The 25,358-nt window shown below is 33.7% G+C and overlaps 2 protein-coding genes across 8 annotated transcripts in view; one reads left to right on the plus strand and one right to left on the minus strand.

The window, feature by feature from the left end:
- Window positions 1-132: 132 nt before the first annotated feature.
- LOC100367548 (high mobility group protein 20A-like) lies at window positions 133-17,385 on the plus strand. Its single transcript, XM_085494928.1, has 10 exons — window positions 133-225; window positions 2,765-2,904; window positions 3,317-3,399; window positions 4,719-4,777; window positions 5,749-5,961; window positions 6,394-6,564; window positions 7,978-8,057; window positions 8,734-8,945; window positions 15,202-15,349; window positions 15,969-17,385. The coding sequence occupies exons 2-10, from the start codon at window positions 2,780-2,782 to the stop codon at window positions 15,982-15,984; spliced, it is 1,107 nt and encodes a 368-aa protein (XP_085351054.1). The 5' UTR covers window positions 133-225; window positions 2,765-2,779; the 3' UTR covers window positions 15,985-17,385.
- Window positions 17,386-19,446: 2,061 nt separating this feature from the next.
- LOC100367394 (leucine-rich repeat-containing protein 71-like) overlaps window positions 19,447-25,358 on the minus strand; it is a 55,291-nt gene continuing 49,379 nt past the window's right edge. For 5 of the 7 annotated variants that reach the window (XM_085495348.1, XM_085495346.1, XM_085495347.1 and 2 more), the window contains 4 exons: window positions 25,261-25,355; window positions 23,359-23,467; window positions 20,203-20,321; window positions 19,447-19,762 (listed from right to left, as the gene is read on the minus strand). In XM_085495348.1, the coding sequence (XP_085351474.1) occupies window positions 19,634-19,762; window positions 20,203-20,321; window positions 23,359-23,467; window positions 25,261-25,355 (452 nt within the window). In that variant the 3' untranslated portion in view covers window positions 19,447-19,633. The remainder of the gene's footprint in view (window positions 19,763-20,202; window positions 20,322-23,358; window positions 23,468-25,260; window positions 25,356-25,358) is intronic. The other 2 variants (XM_085495349.1, XM_085495351.1) reach the window with 1 other exon arrangement.

Genomic DNA, 25,358 nt, shown 5'->3' on the forward strand with positions numbered 1-25,358 from the left:
AGAATTCAATTGAAAACGATCGTACTTAAAGCAAAAAAAATAGTTATGATGTTAGTGGATTATTAAACTCTGTTAGCATTGTAGTGAAAAACACAAGTATCACTGATACAGAGAACTACTGTATTACTCCGCGCTTGACCTCAGCTGCCCGTGAAAAGGCTAGGGGTCAACAGTCGTTATTTAGATCCAGAACTATATATTGACTGCGCTGTTAAGATTTTTAAGGTATTTGCAATTTTTAATATGAATATGAGCAATTAAGATAAATTTCGCACTTCATAGCGGTCATGGTCATAGTCGATTTTGTGATAGCGTGTGTATAGGTTATTCATCATCAACCATACTCAGTCTAGGCGTATTTCAGACAGACAAGTCAGAGATGTTTCCAATGCTCAATGTCTTGGGATGGGATCGACTGCTCTCTGTATAACGTGTATATGGTATAATATTCTGATATGACGTACACTTTCACTTCATAAAATATAGTATTTACTGGTAATAGGTTGTACAAATTTGAAATCATTTATGCACAAACACTATTTTACCTTTTAGTATGTCTTGTATGTACCATTATTCCTCAAAGAAGGCTGTGTACACAACATAATTGTATTAAGATAAGGTTATGCAACTGGTGTGCTATATGATAAAGATCCTATTTGAAGTCGCATGCAAGATAATCACAAAAAGACAAGTTTTATATATGCTGTATTAAAATTGTATCTCCAATGAAAGTGAATAAACCAAACCATAGACACATTTTCATTTGCATAACTATGCACTAACTGCTAACAGCAAATCCTCTCAGGTTGTTTTCTCTAGTGTCCTTGTGTAGTCCTTGTATTGCATCTGTTTTGAATAGGGCATTGACCTCTCTCTCATGTCTGTTATTTCTACATTCAAACCTTCTTTAGAAAAAAGAACTTTTGAGGAATTAGATCTTAAATGCATATCTCTGACTATAACAATCTTAAAGCGAAAGTAGCATAGAAGATATTTTCAGTTCACAACATCTTATTCAGTTTTATAATATTATGTTGTTTTGGATTTATATCAGTTATATTGAATCAAAACTTTGCGTTTGTTACCAGGTAGATGAAGCTACAGAAAAATTTCTAATTTAAAAAATCAATGTGGAAAGAAGTATGACCACCCTTGAGTAAGGCCAGACTTGTTTTTTCCCTGTTTCTCGAGTTTTTATAAGGCAATTTGTTTGAGGAGGGCGGAGAAAAATAAAATTAATTCTTTTTTTTTCATTAGATTTGTGTGATTCTCAAAGAATTGTGAGTGAGATCATTGATCGGAGAGAAGAAATGAAATAAAATTTTATTCCATGTATAACCTTGTTTCTCATCTGCGCGAGACTTTGATCATGATACTCCCACGAAAATGTAACTTGGGTTTGTTATGTGGCAGGCGAAAAAAAAATGAAGATAAAAATAATTTTTTTTTAGCAATTTTCAGCACTAACAAGTCGGCGAGAAATTGCGCTGAAATAAAATTTTATTTTTATTTAATTTTCGGCTCCTGTTCATTAGGCGGGTTCGCAAAACAAGGGATAATAAAAGTCTGGCCTAAATAGTGTAACCACATTATAAATCTAAGTACACAAATGTATGTTTGTTTCTCAGCTTGATTTCAAGTATTAACCCCTATCACTACAAAAAGTTGTTTACAAATTATGTGATCCATGACTGTTCAACTTGGTTCTGAACTTTCATTGCGAGTATGCAATGACGTGTGTCAAATGCCTCATAACAAATGCTATTGACCTGACTGTAAAACTTGTTACAATCGGTGTTTCGTTTTATTTCTGTCAATTTGGAATGCGATCATTATGCATTTATCATTAACAGCATAAGCAAACCACATTTTTTATAATAGAGTTGCACATGTTATATTTTGTCCGCGTAAACTAATGCGTCTACTTCAATTTGAAAGTGTGGCCGCCTTCCACATGACAAAAAGTATGTGATTGACATATTATCTGTGAGCCATCAGAGTACTCACTGATGCCATTGGTGTTTGTACTGTAAACAGTGAACAGCAAGATTTGCATTCAAGATATCAAGGTCTATGAGCCTTGTATCTTCAGCATTTCCAGAAACTGCAGACATCATTTGACTTGGTGACCATGGATGTCGTTTTGCTCTTGCGCATGTTACTTTGCCCTGAAAAATATGTGCAGTTCTTTATGTTAAAACAGTGTGTCTGAAGGTGAGGTTATCAGGAAATAGATGTGCTGCAAGCACATGTCATCAGGCACTCTATCAAGCATAGAATATTCTACATGGGTAAATTCACTATGACACCATTATGATTTCATTATCCACCATCAATTTATCTTTGGGTTAATTTATTTGGCCGTCGCCTCACCATTATACCTTGGCAGAAGTCCCACTATAAACCTGTATTCATTGATGTTGAAATCAAACACAAAAGTGGCACATGCTCTGGTGCATTTTTATGGTAAATGGAACACAAAATCAAGCATTGTTGTGCGTTTCCATGGGAAATCAAACGCAATCGAATATTTTTGTCAGTTATGCTATGATGATGCGAGTTGTTACAGAAACGTTGATTGATGTATCCAGCTTCTTGGCATACCCAATCAAATCATTAAATTTAACTGACGTCAAACACAGTTTTTACTAACGCAATCACAAACTGGTTCGCAGGATGGCCATAGATGCTTGAATGCAACGAAACAGTACAAAACCCTATACAGAATACAGCATGGTTATTTGTGATCCTTTGTACTTTGCAGGTTAATTCATTTAAAATGGATTTAGGTGACAGTAATTCAAACCAAGGACTGATGTCAAATACCGGTCCATCTATGTTTAATTATGAAAGCTTTGATGATGATGTGTCTAAAGAAAGCAACGATTTGACAGTGGATGCAAGGTATGTAGATTGAATCTTTTGTGATGTTGTAGTAGTAGATTTAGAATGTTGCCTTGAATAACTGCATTATAAGAAGACAAATACAGTTTGTGACAGTTTTTACATATATATGTGAAATGGTCAACTCATATAGCTAGATGTCTAAGGAGTTTGTCTGATGAACCTCCCATCCAAAATCTAGCCCATGGGTGATGTTTTGGTAGGTGCTCAATCTTTTGCTTGCCAAGAATCCTGTCTTTTACTGTCAAATACTGACACTCTTCAGAAATTCTCAAATACATTCAGCCGGCACTACCCAGCATTCTTATGGTTAACTACAGGCTTATCTATTGAGCCAAACAGTGCAGTTTCAGGTCAACTCTTGCATGAAACAAACATGGCGGACTTAACATATTTTACTTTTTTATTGCAGTTTTACCGGTGGAGATGGTCCAAATTTCACCAGTACTACTAGCCAGTCTCTAAACAATGAACTCATAACAGATATATCTCAAGGTATTCTACAATAACTGTCTAACCTACAGCAACTGTTAAATTTTTACAGTTTTTCAGTGAGTTTGCATGGATATATTTTGGTGAATGTCACTGACTGACTAAAAATTACTTGAAGTCTTTAACATTAGCAGTAATTTAGCCATGATCCTAAAGCAGTTGTTATTAACATAACATATGATATGGTTTTGCAAATTAATTTACCAGTACTCTATGCTACATGTATTTTCCTGTGGAGAACGCTAACTATCCCATCCTGCATTAAATTTTGAAATTCTATTGAGGAACACAGTCAGTTTACTAAACTAGAGTGTTTGCAATAGTCCATAAAAATACGTTTTATAAATTTAAGCTTAAAATGACTTATGTTTACAGATATACATAAACCTGTATCTCAATCATCGATGGGCAAGTCCCTCATGTGATTAGATTACTGATCCCTAGATGCTGAAAACTAATAAAACCACATATACAGAAGTGTTTGGTAGTGGTCGAATAGTTGAATTTCTGACTCAGTTATATCTTGTAAATACTGCAGTTGTTATATTTGATACTAATTATAAACAAAATATTGTTGGGGAGTAAATGTAGTGTGTAGCAGTTAACTCCCTGGGGTAGGATTCGGGAAGACTATACCGGAACACAACCAAGCAGATCAGTTGTATGCAAAAGCACGTTAGTGATTTATTGCGAGATAAACTGACATAGTAACTAGTAGCAACAGATGAACACTGGTGAAATACATAAATTTGAAGTATATATACTCATTGAATGAACGTAAGAGAAAGCACGAGTATAAATCGCAACATAAATATATATGAGCGACAACGTATTGACGTGATTGGCTAAAATTAAAACAATCTGATAGGCTGAGAGATTTATCTCAGAATCCGATGTAATGTTACAAGACTACTTCTCTAAAAATATATCCTACAATATAACTTCAAGGGCCCCATTGAAAAGTTGGTTACTACAAAATGTTCTCCTTGCAGCTGTTTACAGTACATATACAATGTATATATTGTTTATTCTAGAACATTTCCGTAACAAATTATTATAGTGACAGTTATCTGTAAATAAACATTCTTCTGAAGCATCAAACTTTATGTAGACTTTATTTCTAGGTCTTTCGTGATTTGTTGTATTGTATGGTTATTGGTACTTACTAAAAATATCATCTTATAGTTAGCAGGGTTAGTACATAGTCTGATACAGATCAACAATAATCATGTTCTCGAGTTTGACAGCCTTCCTCATGACAAAATGCAGATCCTATAACAACCCAGCTCATGTTAATTATTACTATGTATTCTCTTCTTCAGTTGAACTCTTACAACAGGATACTTCATCACAGGATGTTCAAGAGACTCAGAAAGAAGAGGTATGATATAAAGTAATTGCGTATTACACTATACTATGTGTACACTTGTACAAATGATTCAACTGTATGTGTGTTCAATGAAATCTGTGCTGGAATACATTGGTTCGTATTTAATTCTCCCTCTGATTAAAACTTATTAAAATAAATTATATAAAGTGGTGATGATATTGTTAGCCCCTTGAACTCACAGCAAATGTCTATGCCAGTGCTGCATATTCAATAACAGTTTCTTCTGATGCAAATAAAAAAATTAATAATAATGTTATGTAATGTAATGTAATGTAATGTAATGTAAAATGTAATGATGCCAAACAGAAAATTTTTTGGATTTGGGCTATACTACCGGGGTAGCTTACAAATTTTATTAAAAAGTGAAATACCAGTACAAATGCAAAACAATAGAATGATCACTGAAAAACAAACTCTTGCTTGCACCCTCACTGGCACCAGTACAGTTTCTAATAATCAGATTAAACTCGTATATTTGCACATTATGCAGATGACATTTGACATTTGAAAACTATCATCGGCTTTGTTATTTTCTCTTTGCATTTGCATTGTTCAACTTTTTGTGTTGTTTTGGGATAACTGTATCAATGAGTTTTATTGGAAATATTAGGCTACACACAGTACTCTATGACTATCATTGCCTGATTTTCTAGGCCTACAACAGAATAGGTGTGTTAGATCATGTACATTTAACATGAAAAGTGATATGCAAATTTTTAGTTCATGAGTAGAAACTAAAACTGCAAGGGACATTTTTATGTTTTTCCATATTAAAAACAAAATACATGTAATAAAACTAGCAAGTAAGTCTAGGTTTGGGCTTGATATGGTGCATGTAATTGTGCAATCTTGTCCTGTGAATTTATGCACCTACAATTTAGAATTGCTTTCATTCAACTTTAGGGGGCGCTTTACAGTACTACAAAATGTATAATACCGGTACATACCATTTTTGTTGTCAGAGAACAAAGGGTAAAGGTGGTTGGCCAAAAGGTAAGAAAAGAAGAAAAACTCTAAAGGATGTCAATGCACCTAGAGCACCCCTGACTGGCTATATTAGATTTTTAAATGATAGAAGAGAGAAAGTGAGGAGTGATAATCCATCGTTGACATTTCCTGATGTCACCAAGATGTTGGGAAATGAATGGAGTAAATTATCACAAGCAGAGAAACAGGTATGGTATTACCGGTAACTTAACTGTTCACCTGGCAGTTTGCATAGTTACTACAAGGTGCACTGTGCTCATATAATAACCCAGTGGTACTTTTTGGTTTAAATTATTTTAACCACTGAATTATAATCTATGTAGGGACTGGTGGGTGATGGTAAAACAAGCACTATAGTGGTACTGTCACACTGTATCTTGGGAAAGAACACCGCCTGGAAATAAAAGATTTGATTTGTGATGTAGATTAGACAGATTTGCAATTCCTTTAAACTGTCTCGTTATGATTCACTGCACGTAAATGCTAACACATCCCTTAATGCTAGTTCAATACTTAGTGGTGCAGTCACACTTGTCTGTCCATGTCAGAGAAACTTGGACAACTGATAATATACCATGGTTTCTCATTCTGTCTTATCACATGTATTTTATTATTAACAGAGGTATTTAGATGAAGCTGAGAAAGACAAGGAGAGATACATGAAAGAATTAGAGCAGTATCAACAAACAGACTCGTACAGATTATTCACTAAAAAACTACAAGAGAAGAAAAGAAAAACTGAATTATTAGAAGATGCTGAGAATAGAGGTGTTAATGGTGCCACGGCTGAGGTAAGTCTTTTATTGATGTACTGGGTTTTTGCTAACTCAGTTCGAACAGTCACCAATGGCTAATTTCAATTAGATTTGGTTGCAGTAAATGTGTCACTTTGTCATAATTGACTAAGAGTCATTTTAAACTGAATTATTCTGTGAAAATGGTTATCATTTAAAAACATGTCATCATGCACAAAAATGAAATGAAAAGGAAAACGTATTTGTTACAGTAGCACATTTCAATTTTCCACAAAAATCTGACAGATTTGTGGCTAAAAAACATGATTAAAACATCATCTCGATGTTGTTCCGTTCTGACATTCCTTCCTCCTCAACCCTGTGCGATAACTCCATTCATAACAGTGTATGTTGCACAGTAAAAAGTTTATCGACCAATACAAATTATTTTTACAAATGACTGCCAATAAGCACTTTGATTTTTGCTTTTCCTTTGTCTTCATCTTCATCTTCGGCTTCATTTCTGCTGATATATGTTGCAGTGACATCATGAGCCTTGAGGTATAACACCTGCTCCTCCATAATACTCAACAGTGGTGACAACACTATTTGCTCGCTCGTTGTTTGCAAGGCCGTGAGTTGTATGATGTCCCGATATTGTTGCTGTATTGCATCGTCATTCAAGCCAACACAGCTTCCACTGTGGGCAGCCATATTTGTTTTGTTTTCTTTTGGTCAAGCGTGTTGATGAAAGAAGCAACCTGATTGGCTGTTGATAAACTGATTCTAAACTGTGAGGGCACTGTCACATTCACATACTTCAAGATGGGTTAAAACTGTTTTATATTTCACAGACACCTAGCTGTATTGTTACTAGAATTCAACGCTGTTTTTCCTAATAAAATTAAACTTTATGTAACCACTTTATATAACATCCTGCCACGTAGTGACAACCTTTGGTCATAGACATAGCAAAATAAAGTATGGATGTTGTCCTACACAAAATGAGTTGGTTATTTTCATGTATTCAACCTTGTGCATTCTTCAATTACTTAACAAGTAAATGAACTACCCAACATTATTGTTTAGCTACCAGCTTTCAAAATTTGTACCCAATTAGACTTCCATGAACAAATTTTATTTTTGAATTCTGCAAGTCAAATGACTCTTTATGAAGGCTAACATGATATAATATGATTGCATATTTCACACTGGTCTTTAACATGACATTTTTAATTCACTCAAGGCAGATAAACGTAATATCATAATGTGTACTCATCATCAAATATATCAGTTGATAAATTGTCTCTTAAAATGTGAAAAGTAACTTTCAGATAAGGCTGCCTATAAAGGTGACTTGAAAAATGTGATTACTAACATTTCTATGTAATAAAAACTTGATTTGTTTGATAGTTTCATCATAAATACAATGTAATGTGCTGTCTTTATTGTTTTAAATAATTGATATAGTTTGATGATGGTGAAGAGGACCTCCCAGGATATGATATTCCTATTTTTACAGAAGAATTTCTTGACCACAATAAAGGCAAGTATACTAGGAAAATTAATTTATATTTATAAGGAAATGAAATATTAAAATGATCACAAATGAAATTTTACACAGGTTTTTCTTCGGTCCAAATAAGTTATATTTTAATGATTGTATACAACAACTGCATTTTTAGCTACGCTGTCAATTTTGTGATTGTGATACTTTTTTGACTTCCTCTAGAAAACTACAAGCCCTTATTGCTTTGATACTTGGTGTATATATTCTCAGATTTGTTCATTTCTTGATGATATCTTTAATTTTGATGAATATTTTTGTCATTTTTGGTAAAAAGTGATAGTTTCATCTTCTTGTTAAAAACTGCAAATACTGTTTAAAATGACATATGCGGGATGTATTGACAAAGGCAGCCGGATCATCGCTCAAAACTATGACAACAAATTGTTGCTGAATAATCCAACAAAAATGTTAAAAATGTTTTTGACATAATATAAACTATCATTTGACACATCTGCTTAAAGTCTTCATGGACAAACCAAAATCAATGGGAAAAAAGGGTGTTACCAAGTGATGGAAACATTTTTACAGTGAAATAAAGTGAGTATCGGTAGGTAGTAGGTAATACATAAGCGGGGATCAAGATTAACCAACACATGTACTATGATAACCAGCATATCAGTAATTATATATATTCTGTCGTCATTCTATACAGCGAGAGAACAAGAGTTGCGTCAGTTAAGGAAGGCCAACACAGAGTACGAAGAACAAAATGCTATCCTTAGTAAACATATAGAAAACATGAAATCAGCCGTAGAGAAGTTAGAAGTGGAGGCTGTACAGCAGAGAAACCATAATGTGGCATTGCAACAACATTTAGATGCTTTAAGAACAGCATTAACATCTAATTTTGCACATGTACCATTACCTGGTAAGGACTACACATGTAAGAAGAAACATTTCATATATACATGTGTTTAGTGTAAATGTCTATTTCTTTATCTCTTTCACCTCTGTCAGTCACATCTACAAATTTATTACTCGATGGCTATGATTCTAACAGGTAACACACTCTGGTACAGTACTTCTGGTAAAATTTACTATCAAAGGAAATTTATCAATTATTTTTCCAAAAGAATCATTGAAGAAAACATTTGGCATACATTCAGGTATTAATATCCTTATTGGAAATTGCTGTTATAGGACAATACCCCATAAAATGCTTGGATTTGTGACATAGCAGGTCATGCCAAGGACTTAAGCTATTCTCTAAGACAGAGTTAAGTCAATGTTACCATCAATATACATACAAGACAAGATAACACACTACTTTATCAGTTTCTCGACCCATCTTAAAGATCTTATCTTAAAACTATAGCACTTGTCTCAAACTACTGTAGATTTATTTATTTATTTTCATTGATTTTTCTTCAAATCTATTATGAAATAATATAAATTAAATTCCCTGTCAGGACAATTGTACTGTAAGTAGACTTTTAAACATGTACATGTACAGATAAAATATGAATATGAATACAACTGCATTTTCACTTATTTCACTAATAATTATAATCCATGGAATATTCAAAGTTAACCATACAATGTTTCCTTTACAATGTCGCGACTTTAAAACTTTGCAAATATATCTGCGAAAATTAAAACCCAGTGAATATTTCTCATTCTACAGTATTCAAAACAAACAAATTTGATAACATTTTGTTGTTGTAAAATATTGAATACACAAATTGAGTAGCCGCATAATAGTATTTTTCAAAAAGTTGATGACTATAGCAGGACAAGTAGTAGCGTATCAAACCTAAACATTTTTAGAAGGCATAAAAATTAATAACAAAAATACAAATGCCAATAGCATATCCACAGTCATAACAAAATATACACCATTGTAAAAAAATATGTCATGAAGTATAAATGAGTGTCACTGAGAGGTCACAACTATTCTTGACTCCCGTGTGCGAAGCACAAAAAGGGAGTCTTTGCAGTTAGTGTGTGTGTGTGTGTGTGTGTGTGTGTATGTGTGTGTGTGTCCGACTCTTTCACTGATATCTCAAGAACCATACATCAGTTTTTGATGAAACTTGGTGCATAGATGCTCTGGGCCAATGCGCAGATTTGATTAGGTTTTGGTAAAAATCCATGCATATTAATTACCTAATTTGCATGATAATTAGCTGATTTTTAGCTGTTTCATGACTGTTCCACTGATATCTAAAGAACCACGCATTGGATTTTGATGAAACTTGGCACACAGATGATCCAAACTAATGCGCAGATTTGATTAGTTTTGGGTAAAAATCTGTGCCATATTAATTACCTAATTTGCATAATGATTAATCAATTTTCGGCTTTTCCACTGATATCTCAAGTACTAATCATCACATTTCAATAAAACTTGGTACATAGATGTCATAGGACATTGCACAAACCTGAAAGTTTTTAGGGTAATATCAGTAGATATTAATTACCTAATTAGCATAATTAATTAATTTTCAGCTTTTGATATTTCAAGTAGTAATTGTCACATTTCAATGAAACTTGGTACATAGATGTCATAGGACACTGCACAGACCTGATAGTTTTTAGGGTAATATGAGTACATATTAATTACCTAATTTGCATAATTAATTAATTTTCAGCTTTTGATATTTCAAGTACTAATCATCACATTTCAATGACACTTGGTACATAGATGTCATAGGACACTGCACAGACCTGATAGTTTTTAGGGTAATACGAGTACATATTAATTACCTAATTAGCATAATTAATTAATTTTCAGCTTCTGATATTTCAAGTAGTAATCATCACATTTCTATGAAATTTGGTACATAGACATCATATGACACTGCACAGACCTGATAGTTTTAGGCTAATATCAGTATATATTAATTAGCTAATTTGCATAATTAATTAATTTTCAGCTTTTTATATTTCAAGTAGTAATCATCACATTTCAATGAAATTTGGTTCATAGACATCATAGGACACTGCACAGACCTGATAGTTTTAGGCTAATATCAGTATATATTAATTAGCTAATTTGCATAATTAATAAATTTTCAGCTTTTGATATTTCAAGTAGTAATCATCACATTTCAATGACACTTGGTACATAGATGTCATAGGACACTGCACAGACCTGATAGTTTTTAAGGTAATATGAGTACATATTAATTACCTAATTAGCATAATTAATTAATTTTCAGCTTCTGATATTTCAAGTAGTAATCATCACATTTCAATGAAATTTGGTACATAGACATCATATGACACTGCACAGACCTGATAGTTTTAGGCTAATATCAGTATATATTAATTAGCTAATTTGCATAATTAATTAATTTTCAGCTTTTGATATTTCAAGTAGTAATCATCACATTTCAATGACACTTGGTACATAGATGTCATAGGACACTGCACAAACCTGATAGTTTTTAGGGTAATATGAGTACATATTAATTATCTAATTTGCATAATTAATTAATTTTCAGCTTTTGATATATCAAGTAGTAATCATCATATTTCAATGAGACTTGCTACATAGATCTTCTAGGATTATGCAGAGACCTAATTAGTTTTAATTGGATATTAATTACCTAATTTGCATAATGTTCCACTGGTATATAAAGAACCACAAATTGGATTTTAATGAAACTTTTAAAGAGAACTATGCAGAAACCCAATTAGTTTTTGGTAAATATTTATGCTTATTAATCACCTAATTAACATAATTAATTAACACTGATATCTCAATTACTGATCATCACATTTGAATAAAATTTGGTACATAAATGCTCTAGGACAATAGACAGGCCTGATAAATTTTGGGTTAAAATTTGTTCATATTAATTCTCTAATTAGCATAATAATTCATAATTAGCTCCGCTGTCGACTTTGTCGAGCGGAGCTTATCATATGAGTGATTGTCCGTCGTCGTCGTCGTCGTCTCCGTCGTCCGTGTCAATGTTTTACTTTTTCGACTTCTTCTTGAAAACTACAAGCCTAAATGCTTTGATACTTGGTATATATGTACCTTGGGGAGACCTCTCTTAGGTTTGTTCATTTCATGTTGATATCTTTAATTCTCTAATTTTGGTGAATATTTTTGTCATTTTTGGTAAAAACTGATATTTTCGACTTCTTGTTAAAAACCGCAAGTGCAATTGCTTTGATATTACATCTATAGGTAACACATGTGGACCTCTCTCAGATTTGTTAATTTTGTAAAGATATCTTTAATTCTTTAATTTTGGTGAATATTTTTGTCATTTTTGGTAAAAACTGATATTTTCGACTTCTTGATAAAAACCGCAAGTCCAATTGCTTTGATACTACATATATAGGTACTACATGTGGACCTCTCTCAGATTTGTTCATTTCGTGATGATATCTTCAATTCTCTAATTTTGGTGAATATTTTTGTCATTTTTGGTAAAAACTGATATTTTCGACTTCTTGTTAAAAACCGCAAGTGCAATTGCTTTGATATTACATATATAGGTACTACATGTGTACCTCTCTCAGATTTGTTCATTTTGTAGTGATATCTTTAATTCTCTAATTTTGGTGAATATTTTTGTCATTTTTGGTAAAAACTGATATTTTCGACTTCTTGTTAAAAACCGCAAGTGCAATTGCTTTGATATGACATATATAGGTACTACATGTGGACCTCTCTCAGATTTGTTCATTTTGTAATGATATCTTTAATTCTCTAATTTTGGTGAATATTTTTGTCATTTTTGGTAAAAACTGATATTTTCGACTTCTTGTTAAAAACCGCAAGTGCAAATGCTTTGATATTACATATATAGGTACTACATGTGGACCTCTCTCAGATTTGTTCATTTTGTAATGATATCTTTAATTCTCTAATTTTGGTGAATATTTTTGTCATTTTTTGGTGAAAAGTGATATTTTCGACTTCTTGTTAAAAACCGCAAGTCCAATTGCTTTGATACTACATATATAGGTACTACATGTGGACCTCTCTCAGATTTGTTTATTTCGTGGTGATATCTTCAATTCTCTAATTTTGGTGAATATTTTTGTCATTTTTGGTAAAAAGTGATATTTTTGACTTCTTGTTAAAAACCGCAAGTCCGATTGCTTTGATATTACATATATAGGTACTACATGTGGACCTCTCTCAGATTTGTTCATTTTGTGATGATATCTTCAATTCTCTAATTTTGGTGAATATTTTTGTCATTTTTGGTAAAAAGTGATATTTTCGACTTCTTGTTGAAAACTGTAAGTCCGATTGCTTTGATATTACATATATAGGTACTACATGTGGACCTCTCTCAGATTTGTTCATTTTGTGATGATATCTTCAATTCTCTAATTTTGGTGAATATTTTTGTAATTTTTGGTAAAAAGTGATATTTTCGACTTCTTGTTAAAAACTGTAAGTCCGATTGCTTTGATACTATTCATATTGTTCATTTTCTAATGATGTCTTCACTTCTTTAATTGAAATGTGCATTGCTAACAGCGGAGCTATCTCAGCCGATAGGCTGCTTGTTTTTTTGTTCTGTTCTGTTCATATTAGTTACCTGATGTACATAATTAGTTTTCAGCTATTCTATCAATATCTCATGTACAGGTAATTTTGAATTAATTTTTAATGTGTCTTCAATACTCTCAGCACACGGGAGTTCTTTCTAAGCTTTCTTTGATTCTGACGTTATTTTAAAAAATATCATTTTATGAAATTTAAATATGCCTTTAACCTAAATTTTCTCACCCTGCTGCATGAATTTTAGCAAACTGAAATAGATGACAGAAAACAGTATTTTTTGAAATTTTCGAGTCAAATCATTTCTAAAAATGTATACTGGTAGTTTAAAGGATGGCAGTCGTCGTGCCGCGTCCTGTTTGTTATGGAACTCATAGCAACGTATGCAATGTGTGTAAAATACATTGTTACATGAAATTCGAACACGCGCTGCGCAGCGACCACCATGCTTTAAATCTTTTCAGAGGATGTCTAGGTTTCAGCCACTATTGGTTCAGTTACAGCCTTCGAAATTTTCCTAGTATTTTGTAGCCAAAATATTATCATGCTACATGTACCTCAAATAATGGATTTTCCTATAATTGTAAAGCATTGCAGTTGTCAAACTACACGTTTGAATTTCAAACTTTTTACACACGTTTTGTATGATGACCTAAACACCGTGGTGTTACAACTATGAGACTTTAAATTCTGATGTAGTGAAATCTCTCTATAAATGTCTAACTTCTTTATTGAATTTCTTATATAAACAACCTTTTGTAACATTTTATTCTTATTCGCTATTTATGATGTGTTGTGCTTTCTGTAAATTTCACCATTTCTGAAATAAGTAACTATCGGTAGTATATAATAGCACAGATAGAAAAAAAAGGTGGTGATGTAAAAGTGCTTCAAAATAAAGATTCATAATTTGGCTCTAAATTACCTCATTTGCATAATTGTTGTCTAACTTAGAAGAGTTTATATTAGATGGGAGCTGTTTGTTTAGATTGTTTTGATGCTCTTATGTTAATTTTTTATATTGTTGTTATTGTATATTGAAAGATACTAGTACATTGGACTGATTTATCATGAACTGAAAACTATTGTAGCACACATCTGAATTTGATTTTGATTAAATAATGAATTTTGCTAATATGCATGTGCACTGGTTATGGGTATTTGATGGGTATGATAATAATCAATACACATGATGTGTATTAAAGGTAGATTTTCCATCTAACAAGTAATGTTGTGTCTCCTAAAACCCAAAATTCATAGTTAGAGCGAGGGAGTCATCACATGCGCATGGGTCAGATGGCCATAGTGTGTCATTGTTTACAAACAAGCGTCTGCGCATGAGCCTTTGCGTTTTTAGCGTGTGTTGCTATCATCGCTTGGGACTCTCGCGCATGCGCATGTGACGACCCTCCCACTTGAATGATAAATCATAATCAGATGGACTTCAATGTGCACTATCAAACAACAAAATTGAAAAATAAGTTTTCATCCATATTGTAAAACTTTAACATCACCAGGTGAAAGCCTCCATAGAAAGCTGATATGACTAGTATATAACAGTGAGTCAGCAGGTGATGTTTTAAGAATACCACTATCAAGATGTTTTCAAGCATACTGACATTACCTGTGACTATTTGCTTTGTTCCAGGCACCAATGAAGTACCTACTTTAAATACAATTGATACATACATGACCAAGCTTCACCAAATTATTTTAGACTCTCCCCAAGAAAATGAATCTCTTATATCAACAGTTCGAGAAATTATTGGTCGACTTGATTATCAAAGATATGAAAGGTGAGTTCAACCAAATTGGTTGGGGTGGGATACCAAAAAAAAAGTTGACCTGTTTCCTGAATGTGCCACATTAATGAGGAGATAAAATACAGTATATCTCTATCTTTATTCACAAGTTGGTTTAAGTTCTTAGGTGCATGCATTCAGTCTGGTCTGTTGATAACCAGGAATAGCACGTTGTGATGCAATAAAGTCATTATGATAAGAAGATGGTTCCACATCCCTATCATGTTGCCCAAAAACACGAAATATGGTTTCTATACTGCACTGATGAAAGTCATTGATTCATGTGTTGAAGCTTATGTGTAGGTATTTGTTAGCTGGCAATACTTGCATGGATAATAACAATGACACTAAGCCACTTTCAGGTATTCTAACATTATTTTGTGTTGAACGGTTATATGTACATGTCTGACTTGGGTCGTGGAAGTTCAAGTTCAAACTCAGTGATATGTGTGTCATTTTATTTTGTGATTCAACCAAAAATTCCCAACTGGTGCCTAAATGATAATACTCAAAGTTATGCTCATGTATGTAGTGTTTATATTAAGTTTGTTATCTTATAATCAGTTTAACATTTCACAATACATCTTACAATATTTATATTAATTTTTTTTAGTGATCCCAAGCTATGATAGCGCACATGTTAGTATTGCTGAAGAAGTCTACCTATGCAAGTCCAACTGCCAATGGAAAGTAAATATACTTGATCAAGCGATACATTTTATTTACTATATACATTCAAGAAAGATAGCAGTTTGGTATTTGGTTTCAATAACTCTGCCATGTGGAGGACTTTTTTTTAAGAGATGGAGTCAACAAAACCTGCTGGCACATGATGCTATCAAACATTTTTTACTCTCCAACTGATTGTAATTTTGCAATATATGTTTCCATTTCTCATTTTTAAATCCGAACAAAATCATTGTTTATATTTGAAATCTGTTGATATTACAATCATTTTTGTGTCCTGGACTGCACCTTGCCACAGTTTTATTGGCACCCCCCCCCCTCGTGTACAGTAAATAGTTAGCAGCTTATTGCATATGAATAATACTGGTACAAAGTGAGTACAATAACAATCCCTATCATGTGTTGATATTGCAATAGTTTATATGCAGATATACCATATTTCAAGACCATGTGGTTATCAGCACTAACCTCAACTGCATAGAGACTTGATAAACAGATTGTCCAACTGTAGTAATTAAATGTGAACCACTGCCAAATATACATACATGGATGTTTTACAAATCCAATTTGACCAATCATTAAACCAGTCAAAAAAAAACAGTTTGAAGAGTATGTATTTTTTTTTTTATTGTGTGGCATTGTGATAGCCATAAACATTTAATTTGAATAATACTATGCCAACTACAGGTATGAGAAAAAATGCTTGGAAATTTGCACTCATGTATAATTTGTTGCCACTACAGTGTTTCACATGAATCAAGGCCATCCATCCATCCATCAAGGTTTTATATTCTAGTTATAAATAAGTCAGATTCTACAATGTAACTCTGAACTTAACATTAAAAGTGAGAAAAGTGTTTATTTCACATTTATCTGATGTATTGAGAAACAAGTTTTTGCAAAAAGGCAAGACCCTGCCACATTAGTGGGGCATTCCCTGTATGACATCTCATCATAAGAGTATTTATTAAACTGTGGGTTGTTTGTACATGGCAGGCCAGCCACCTGTCTACCTGACATTCTAGACATGTGCATGTTTTTATTTGACTGTCCACTTTTGATCTAAAATTAGAAAATAATCATAAATTTTCAACAAAAACTGGGAACATTTCTGTGGTTACAGACTGGTGCCTACTATCTATCAGTTTTTTGACCAGCAATTTTCATATTCTGGTTATAACCCTGTTACGTGTCCTGTTTTTATGAAAACATTCACCATACTTGGACACCCTTAATCTTTGTGTATCTATTCTTTTCTAATACCAAGTAAACTCAACCATTTTTGTTTCAGCTTGTATATATTTGCCAAGAAATCATGTAATAAAAACCTAATTTTCTGTTAATATTGTGTTTCTGTCTTTATTCACTTTTAGAATAAATTTAGAATATTACTAACACATGTTGGCATATTGAAGCATATCCATATGCTTGTTGGTTTTGAAGACTTAAATGTGTACAGTCGTCTCCTGTCTAGGTTGCTCCACATTTTGGTCTTAGTGAACTACTTGTGTGTTTGTCTGCTTCCAATGTGGGGCTGGCCAATCTATTTGAGACATGTATGCCATGGTAGTACTTCATCAAAAACAATGCATCTGTTTAATTTGCTTGTTTCCATTCAGTCTATTTGTTGGACCTTTTTTTTGCTCTGCCACTTGTTGAGTTTTCCCCTTTGGCATTTATTTGACCTTGTCTTTGACACCATTGATGAAGTAGGTCACAACAGGGTCAAGGTCACATCATGTGCTATGTAAAAACTAGTGCTATTAAAAAATTACACGAATGTTGAATGTTCCGTATACGATTTCCAAGACATAGCCAGATGCTGAGGTTACAGGTCAAGACCCTGTATGAGTTTATGATACATACGAGGGAATAGCCAGGGTCTCAAGACATGGCAGACATCTTCCACTTGAGACTCAATACCTGGGTGCATTTTCAGAACAAAAGGTCAAATGTAATGTTCACAGTACGTATGTTCAGCATTGGGCTGCAATGTGTAACCCTCACATTTTCAGGAACAAAATGCCATACAACTTTTGTGATCAAAATACTTAAATTCTAAGGTCAATGCTCAAGGTTATAGTAGATGTTCAGGTCAAAACTGCGACTCAGAGTGTTGATATGAATATTGACTAAATCAAGCACAGGTTGGCATCTTCTCTGAGTGCTATCTAGTTGGTGACTACTACACAATCAGTAATGTGTTTTTTTGCAGTAGGTACAGCTTTTCCACCTGGTTGATTTTACGTTTGCTCTTGTAGGTGTTACGAATGCGATGATGCTTATTTTGTCCTGCATTTCACAAAGCTTTGCTTATATTTGTCTTGTGTCACCTATGTTAGAATGTCTGTGTCCAGGAGAATAAACCTTTAAAAACAAGGACATGAATTTTATATCTGAAACAAAAAACTTCCTATGCAACATGGGTTATAATAATTACAGTTTACCCTAATTATGTATGTACTAGTGAATTCAGCTTTTACCATAAGTTTTAGTTTTTTCCTTTTTATATTTTTTCATATTTGAAAAGTTATGCTGTGTCAATATTAATATTGATCTCATGGTATCCGATGGACTAAGCTATATCTGATCTCAGTATGGTGGTGTTACGATACAAACTTTTACAGATCATTATTTACTTTTAGGCAGTTATGTTTCCTTGTGGAAAAAACCTTGACTGTTACTGTTTGACATAACAATGATAAGCGTGCTATATTAGAGGCCATTCATCATGGAAAACACAAGTCATTTGCAACTGCAGTTGGACACCCTGCCCAACATTTTGAAAAGTACATTTTCGATTTGAACATTGCTGTTTTTTTAGCATGTTTACTGTGTTATAGATGCATTCAAGTCTGTGTTTTGGGTCATTTTCTCATTGTAATTTTCATGTACATAATACTAAATTACCGGGCAGCCTTTATATAAAGTTAAAGGGCGGTGGTCAACGCACTGAGCATGTGCGACACATTTGTGTTGATAAACATTTATTTTCCCACAATCCAATGCACTCTTTTAATGGAAATCACAAGTATGAGGTTTGACCTGGGTGTGACTTGCACTAATTATCACCAGTGACTCCTTTTATACTTTCCAATCACCTGAAAAATATTTAATTAAAGCTTGGTAACATCTCAGTTTGTACTTGTTGATCTGTGCCACAGTCAAAGTCGCCATCTTTGTTTATATTAGACCCATATATATCACACGCATGCGTGGCACGACAAATAACCGCCCCTTAATGCAACAGGGTATGTTGTATTTATGTGAACAAATAATTTGATTAACTATACAACTGGGATTTAAAATACTACCGTAATACCCAACACTAGACTAATTTTGTGCAATGTCTATTCATTCCACTGAGCAACTAACTTCATTCTTCCCCAAAACCAACAGACGTATTATATGCATAAAATGTAGTTTAATACCACTCTTAAAATAACATCGGTATTTATTAATTACAGTATGTGCGATATTTATATACAAACCAAAATGTACAAAAGTATATCGTTTTCATTATAATATATTTACAATATAATTCATTACATAAAAACGAAAGTACTAACAGGCAACCACTTGGTGGCAGTGTTACTGCCCAACATGCGATTGTGCATCTGTGTCTGGACTTTGTGAAGGGGGTTTATAAAAAGGATCTTTGGTCACCATAATTTCTTGTAGTTTTATCGCAGTCTCATTGGTCGGTTTAACAGCATTTTTCTGTAAATTAGAAATAAATCAGTTTATTGTTATGTGGCATGACTGGCATAATCATTGATGTCGGAGAATTATGGGTAATTAGGTAGTTAACTTTTCTAGATAATGTGGCAACTTTATTGACGATCAAGATTCACCAATTTTCAGAGGGCATAACTAAAGTTATATTTATTGCCTTTTGACCATTATTCTTTATTTAGCAATCTCTGTCAGTGTTCACTAAGAAATCACTTATTGTCAGTGTTTACAAGCAAAGTACTTTCTTTGTTCTGAACAATGCCTCTTTACTAGGACAGTACTGTTTCTTTGATTAAAACTGTCCATTTACTAGTAACTGAACTTTCTCTGAACAAATTGGAAAGATGAATCTGGCAGTAATTCCAAAGATACAAGTTTTGAAGCAACTTTAACTATGGCAACACTATAAATGCTGTACTACTCACATTTAATGATACCCTCATAAGTCCCTTAAGTGCAGGTTTAGGATCCATCATTGCTAATGTTGTCTGATATTGTATGGCTAATAATAATGACTCAAAACCATCTTCTGTAATTTTATTTCCTGTAAAATAAATGCAAACAGATTAAAACAAAGCAGATATTTCCTATATTATTCCTATAAAGGCCATTCAACCTTAGTAGGCTTTGAAAAACTTTTCAAGTTCAAGCCTCAAAGGTTTCAGTACCATGACTTTTTACTAGGTAATAATACCATGTGAATAAAGAATCACCTCACAAAATATGTGATCTTGATAAACAAACTAGCAGCCTCTCGGCTGAGATAGCTCCGCTGTTATCATTAGAAAATGAACAATATGTAGACTTGCTGTTTTTAACAAGAATTCAAAAATATCACTTTTCACCAAAAATGACAAAATAATCATTAAAATTAGATAATTGAAGATATCACCACGAAATTAACAATCTGAAAGAGGTCCACATGTAGTACCTATATATGTAATATCAAAGCAATTGGACTTGCGGTTTTTAACAAGAAGTCAAAAATATCACTTTTTACCAAAAATGACAAAAATATTCATCAAAATTAGAGAATTGAAGATATCATCATGAAATGAACAAATCTAAGAGAGGTCTACCCAAGGTACATATACACCAAGTATCAAAGCATTCAGGCTTATAGTTTTCAAGAAGAAGTCGAACAAGTAAAACATTAACACCGACGCCGGACGCCGCCGGACAATCACTCATATGATAAGCTCCGCTCGACAAAGTCGACAGCGGAGCTAAAAATGGGCATGATCGGCATTGACACTGCAGGTTGGCGTCTTTTCTACACCAATCTGACGCATATCGCGCAAGGTGTGCCGGGAGTTTGTTCGAATCGTCAATCGCCGGTTGGCACATATTTTACGGATATATTATATCGTTTCAGGGGCCTGTTTACTAAATAATGTTAAATGAAACTAGAAGTATTGCAAGAACAAACTGGCCCCAAAATTGCGCAAATTTGCAATAAGTTTACGCTGCTAGTGTCTGGTTAGGAAGGAGTTCTACGCATGATTTTATCGCGTTCCCAGACATTCTATTTTTGAAGTAGTTGAAACCGGAAATTACGCAAGTACTTTCAAACTTCAAACACAAATTTGATTATTGTTATTATGTGTTAGTTTCTGTTTTTTCAAAGATTGAATTATTTTTGACATTAATATTTCACTCACTAAACAATATTTCACAAAAATACGTGATTAAAAAGCAACTTAAATTGGAACAAGTCATTGTCAATGACACGTCCCCGTTCCGTTCATATTTGAGTGACATATACATTCAAAGCAGATCATGACCGAAATGCACCTGCATATGTACAACACATTGTACTAAATCTGAACAAAATCCATGCATGCATGACTGAGATCCGGTTCTGGAATTGTGAAAATACGTGATTTTAATGCATTTTCGGCCTTAAAATGGCCATCATTCAGCTATTGCTAAGCGGATCATGAAACAAATGCACATATCTATTTGTGACATGATGCACCATGTGTGTGTGAAGTTTGAACTTGATCAATCCAGACATGTCTTGGATACGGATCCAGAACTGAATTCTTTAAGAAAATGGCCGCCAGTCGGCCATTTCGAACTTGATCCGAAAAAAAAAATGACGTGCATCAAGGTCCTATTATGTTTAATGTAAGTACCGAATTTGAACAAAATCCGTCCATGCATAACTGAGATCCGGGTTCGGAATGGTGAAAATGTGCGATTTCAATGCATTTTCGGCCTTAAAGCGGCCGCCATTTGGCTATCGCTAATGGGATCATGAAACAAATGCACATACATATTTGTGACATGATGTACCTTGTGTGTGTGAAGTTTGAACTTGATCAATCCAGACATGTCTCGGATACGGATCCAGAACTGAATTCTTTAAAACAAAATGGCCGCCAGTCGGCCATTTCGAACTTGATCTGAAAAAAAAAATGACGTGCATCAAGGTCCTATTATGTTTAATGTATGTACCAAATTTGAATGAAATCCGTCCATGCATAACTGAGATCTGGGTCCGGAATGGTGAAAATGTGCGATTTCAATGCATTTTCGGCCTTAAAGCGGCCGCCATTTGGCTATCGTTAATGGGATCATGAAACAAATGCACATACATATTTGTGACATGATGTACCTTGTGTGTGTGAAGTTTGAACTTGATCAATCCAGACATGTCTCGGATACGGATCCAGAACTGAATTCTTTAAAACAAAATGGCCGCCAGTCGGCCATTTCGAACTTGATCTGAAAAAAAAAATGACGTGCATCAAGGTCCTATTATGTTTAATGTATGTACCAAATTTGAATGAAATCCGTCCATGCATAACTGAGATCTGGGTCCGGAATGGTGAAAATGTGCGATTTCAATGCATTTTCGGCCTTAAAGCGGCCGCCATTTGGCTATCGTTAATGGGATCATGAAACAAATGCACATACATATTTGTGACATGATGTACCTTGTGTGTGTGAAGTTTGAACTTGATCAATCCAGACATGTCTCGGATACGGATCCAGAACTGAATTCTTTAAAACAAAATGGCCGCCAGTCGGCCATTTCGAACTTGATCTGAAAAAAAAAATGACGTGCATCAAGGTCCTATTATGTTTAATGTATGTACCAAATTTGAATGAAATCCGTCCATGCATAACTGAGATCTGGGTCCGGAATGGTGAAAATGTGCGATTTCAATGCATTTTCGGCCTTAAAATGGCCGCTATTCGGCTATCGTTAATCAGATCATGAAAAAAATGCATGTGCATATGTCCCATATAATGTGTGATGTATGAGTGAAGTTTGAACATAATCGGTCCATGCATGTTCGAGATACAGGTGATCACGGACGCACGGACGCACGGACGGACGCACACAGGGCAAAACATAAGTCCCCGTTTTCGGACTCCGTCCGAACGGGGACTAAAAAAAAGTATCAAGTTCCGTGTATAAACACTAGTGTAAAGAGGCGGTGGAGCGCTATTTTAGCCAAAATCGGCTAGTAAGGCGTCATATGACGCAGGTCTGTGCTAGGACAGTGCTTCCTGTGACGACACAACGAATGATCAGTTCATATCTTGTAATAGCAGCATTTTGGACTTACTTGATAAATTAATATTAATAAGAGCTCTATTTCCAGGTATCCACGATTTACCATCCATATTTTCAACTTGTTCCATAAGTGGATTTATAGCTTCAACAACGTCTGGAGTCTAAAAGATAAATAAATGTAAAATAGTTTTATTCAGTATGCTGCAACTCAATTTTGTTCAAAAAACGTATAATGGGAAAATCACATTTTTCAGCAGTGAATATGTCACTATAATCTTTAAAATTGGGAGTCATGGTGATCCCATAAATAATCACATCAATAAAATTATATATATAAATGTTTACAGCACCACAATTGCCTAAACGTATTACTGCATAACATGTTTAACAAGCAGCCTGTCGGCTGAGATAGATCCACTGTTCGCAATGCACATTTCAATTAAAGAACAGAAGATATCATTAGAAAATGAACAATATGCATAGTATCAATGCAATGCAACAAGAATTCAAAAATGTCATTTTTCACCATAAATGATTGTGGTTTTTAACAAGAAGAAAATATCACTTTTTACCAAAAATGACAAAAATATCCATCAAAATTAGAGAATTGAAGATATCATCATGAAATGAACAAATCTGGGAGTGGTCCACAAGTAGTACCTATCCATGTAATATCAAAGCAATTGTCGTTTTTAACAAGAAGTCAAAAATATCACTTTTTACCAAAATGACAAAATATTCACCAAAATTGAACAATTAAAGATATCATCACAAAATGAACAAATCTGAGAGAAGTCCACATGTAGTACCTATATATGTAATATCAAAGCAATTGGACTTGTGGTTTTTAACAAGAAGTCGAAAATATCACTTTTTACCAAAAATGACAAAAATATTCACCAAAATTAGAGAATTAAAGATATCATCACGAAATGAACAAATCTCAGAAAGGTCAACATGTAGTACCTATATATGTAATATCAAAGCAATTGGACTTGCGGTTTTTAACAAAAAGTTGAAAATATCACTTTTTACCAAAAATTACAAAAATATTCACCAAAATTAGAGAATTGAAGATATCATCACAAAATGAACAAATCTGAGAAAGGTCCACATGTTGTATCTATATATGTAATATCAAAGCAATTGGACTTGCGGTTTTTAACAAGAAGTTGAAAATATTACTTTTTACCAAAAATTACAAAAATATTCACCAAAATTAGAGAATTGAAGATATCATTACAAAATGAACAAATCTGAGAGAGGTCCACATGTAGTACCTATATATGTAATATCAAAGCAATTGGACTTTTGGTTTTTAACAAGAAGTCGAAAATATCACTTTTTACCAAAAATGACAGAAATATTGACCAAAATTAGAGAACTAAAGATATCATCATGAAATGAACAAATCTGAGAGAGGTCTACCCAAGGTACATATATACCAAGTATCGAAGCATTCAGGCTTGTAGTTTTCAAGAAGAAGTCAAAAAAGTAAAACATTGACATGAACGACAGACAATCACTCATATGATAAGCCCTGCTTGAAGAAGTCGACAGCGGAGCTAAAAAGCGGCATGCAATTTTAGCGAATTGTGGTAAAATGACGTAATAGCGAAATGTTAATTTAGTGATTCTCTCTTGTCATTGTTGATTTCTTTGTTGTTAAGTCATTAGCGACATCTTGAATTAGCGAATCAGTTCTCTCGCTAAATTCGTGAAAAAGACATGCTCGCGAAAATGTTTGACATGTTTTACAGTATACTCGTATATTCCATGCAGTAGAGAGACAGTCCATAAAACATATTTATTTCTGTCAAGAAACCAAGGCTGTTTTAGTAATACCGGTAATACACACTCTCCCAGGGATGGTGTCAATACCCCCTGGTATAATTTGAACTGATAACAAGTACAATCAACATTCACTAAACAATTGATCAATATCAGTACTCACCTCTGCCTCAGGAAGCAAAGCTTTCTTGTCTTTGCCCCCTACAGTCTTCTTTCCTTTAGCTGTTTTACCTCCTTGAACCTCAGCTACAACAGATGCTA

The sequence above is a fragment of the Saccoglossus kowalevskii genome, chromosome 21 (assembly GCF_978046115.1).
Source record: "Saccoglossus kowalevskii chromosome 21, keSacKowa6.1, whole genome shotgun sequence".
NCBI classification, from domain to species: domain Eukaryota; kingdom Metazoa; phylum Hemichordata; class Enteropneusta; family Harrimaniidae; genus Saccoglossus; species Saccoglossus kowalevskii.

Excerpts from the sequence above, each read along its gene's own strand:
- LOC100367548 (XM_085494928.1), top strand. The coding sequence starts at position 2,780 with ATGGATTTAGGTGACAGTAATTCAAACCAAGGACTGATGTCAAATACC. Across the intron at positions 2,905-3,316 it reads GATTTGACAGTGGATGCAAG|TTTTACCGGTGGAGATGGTC; the intron begins GTATGTAGATTG and ends TTTTTATTGCAG. Across the intron at positions 3,400-4,718 it reads CATAACAGATATATCTCAAG|TTGAACTCTTACAACAGGAT; the intron begins GTATTCTACAAT and ends TCTCTTCTTCAG.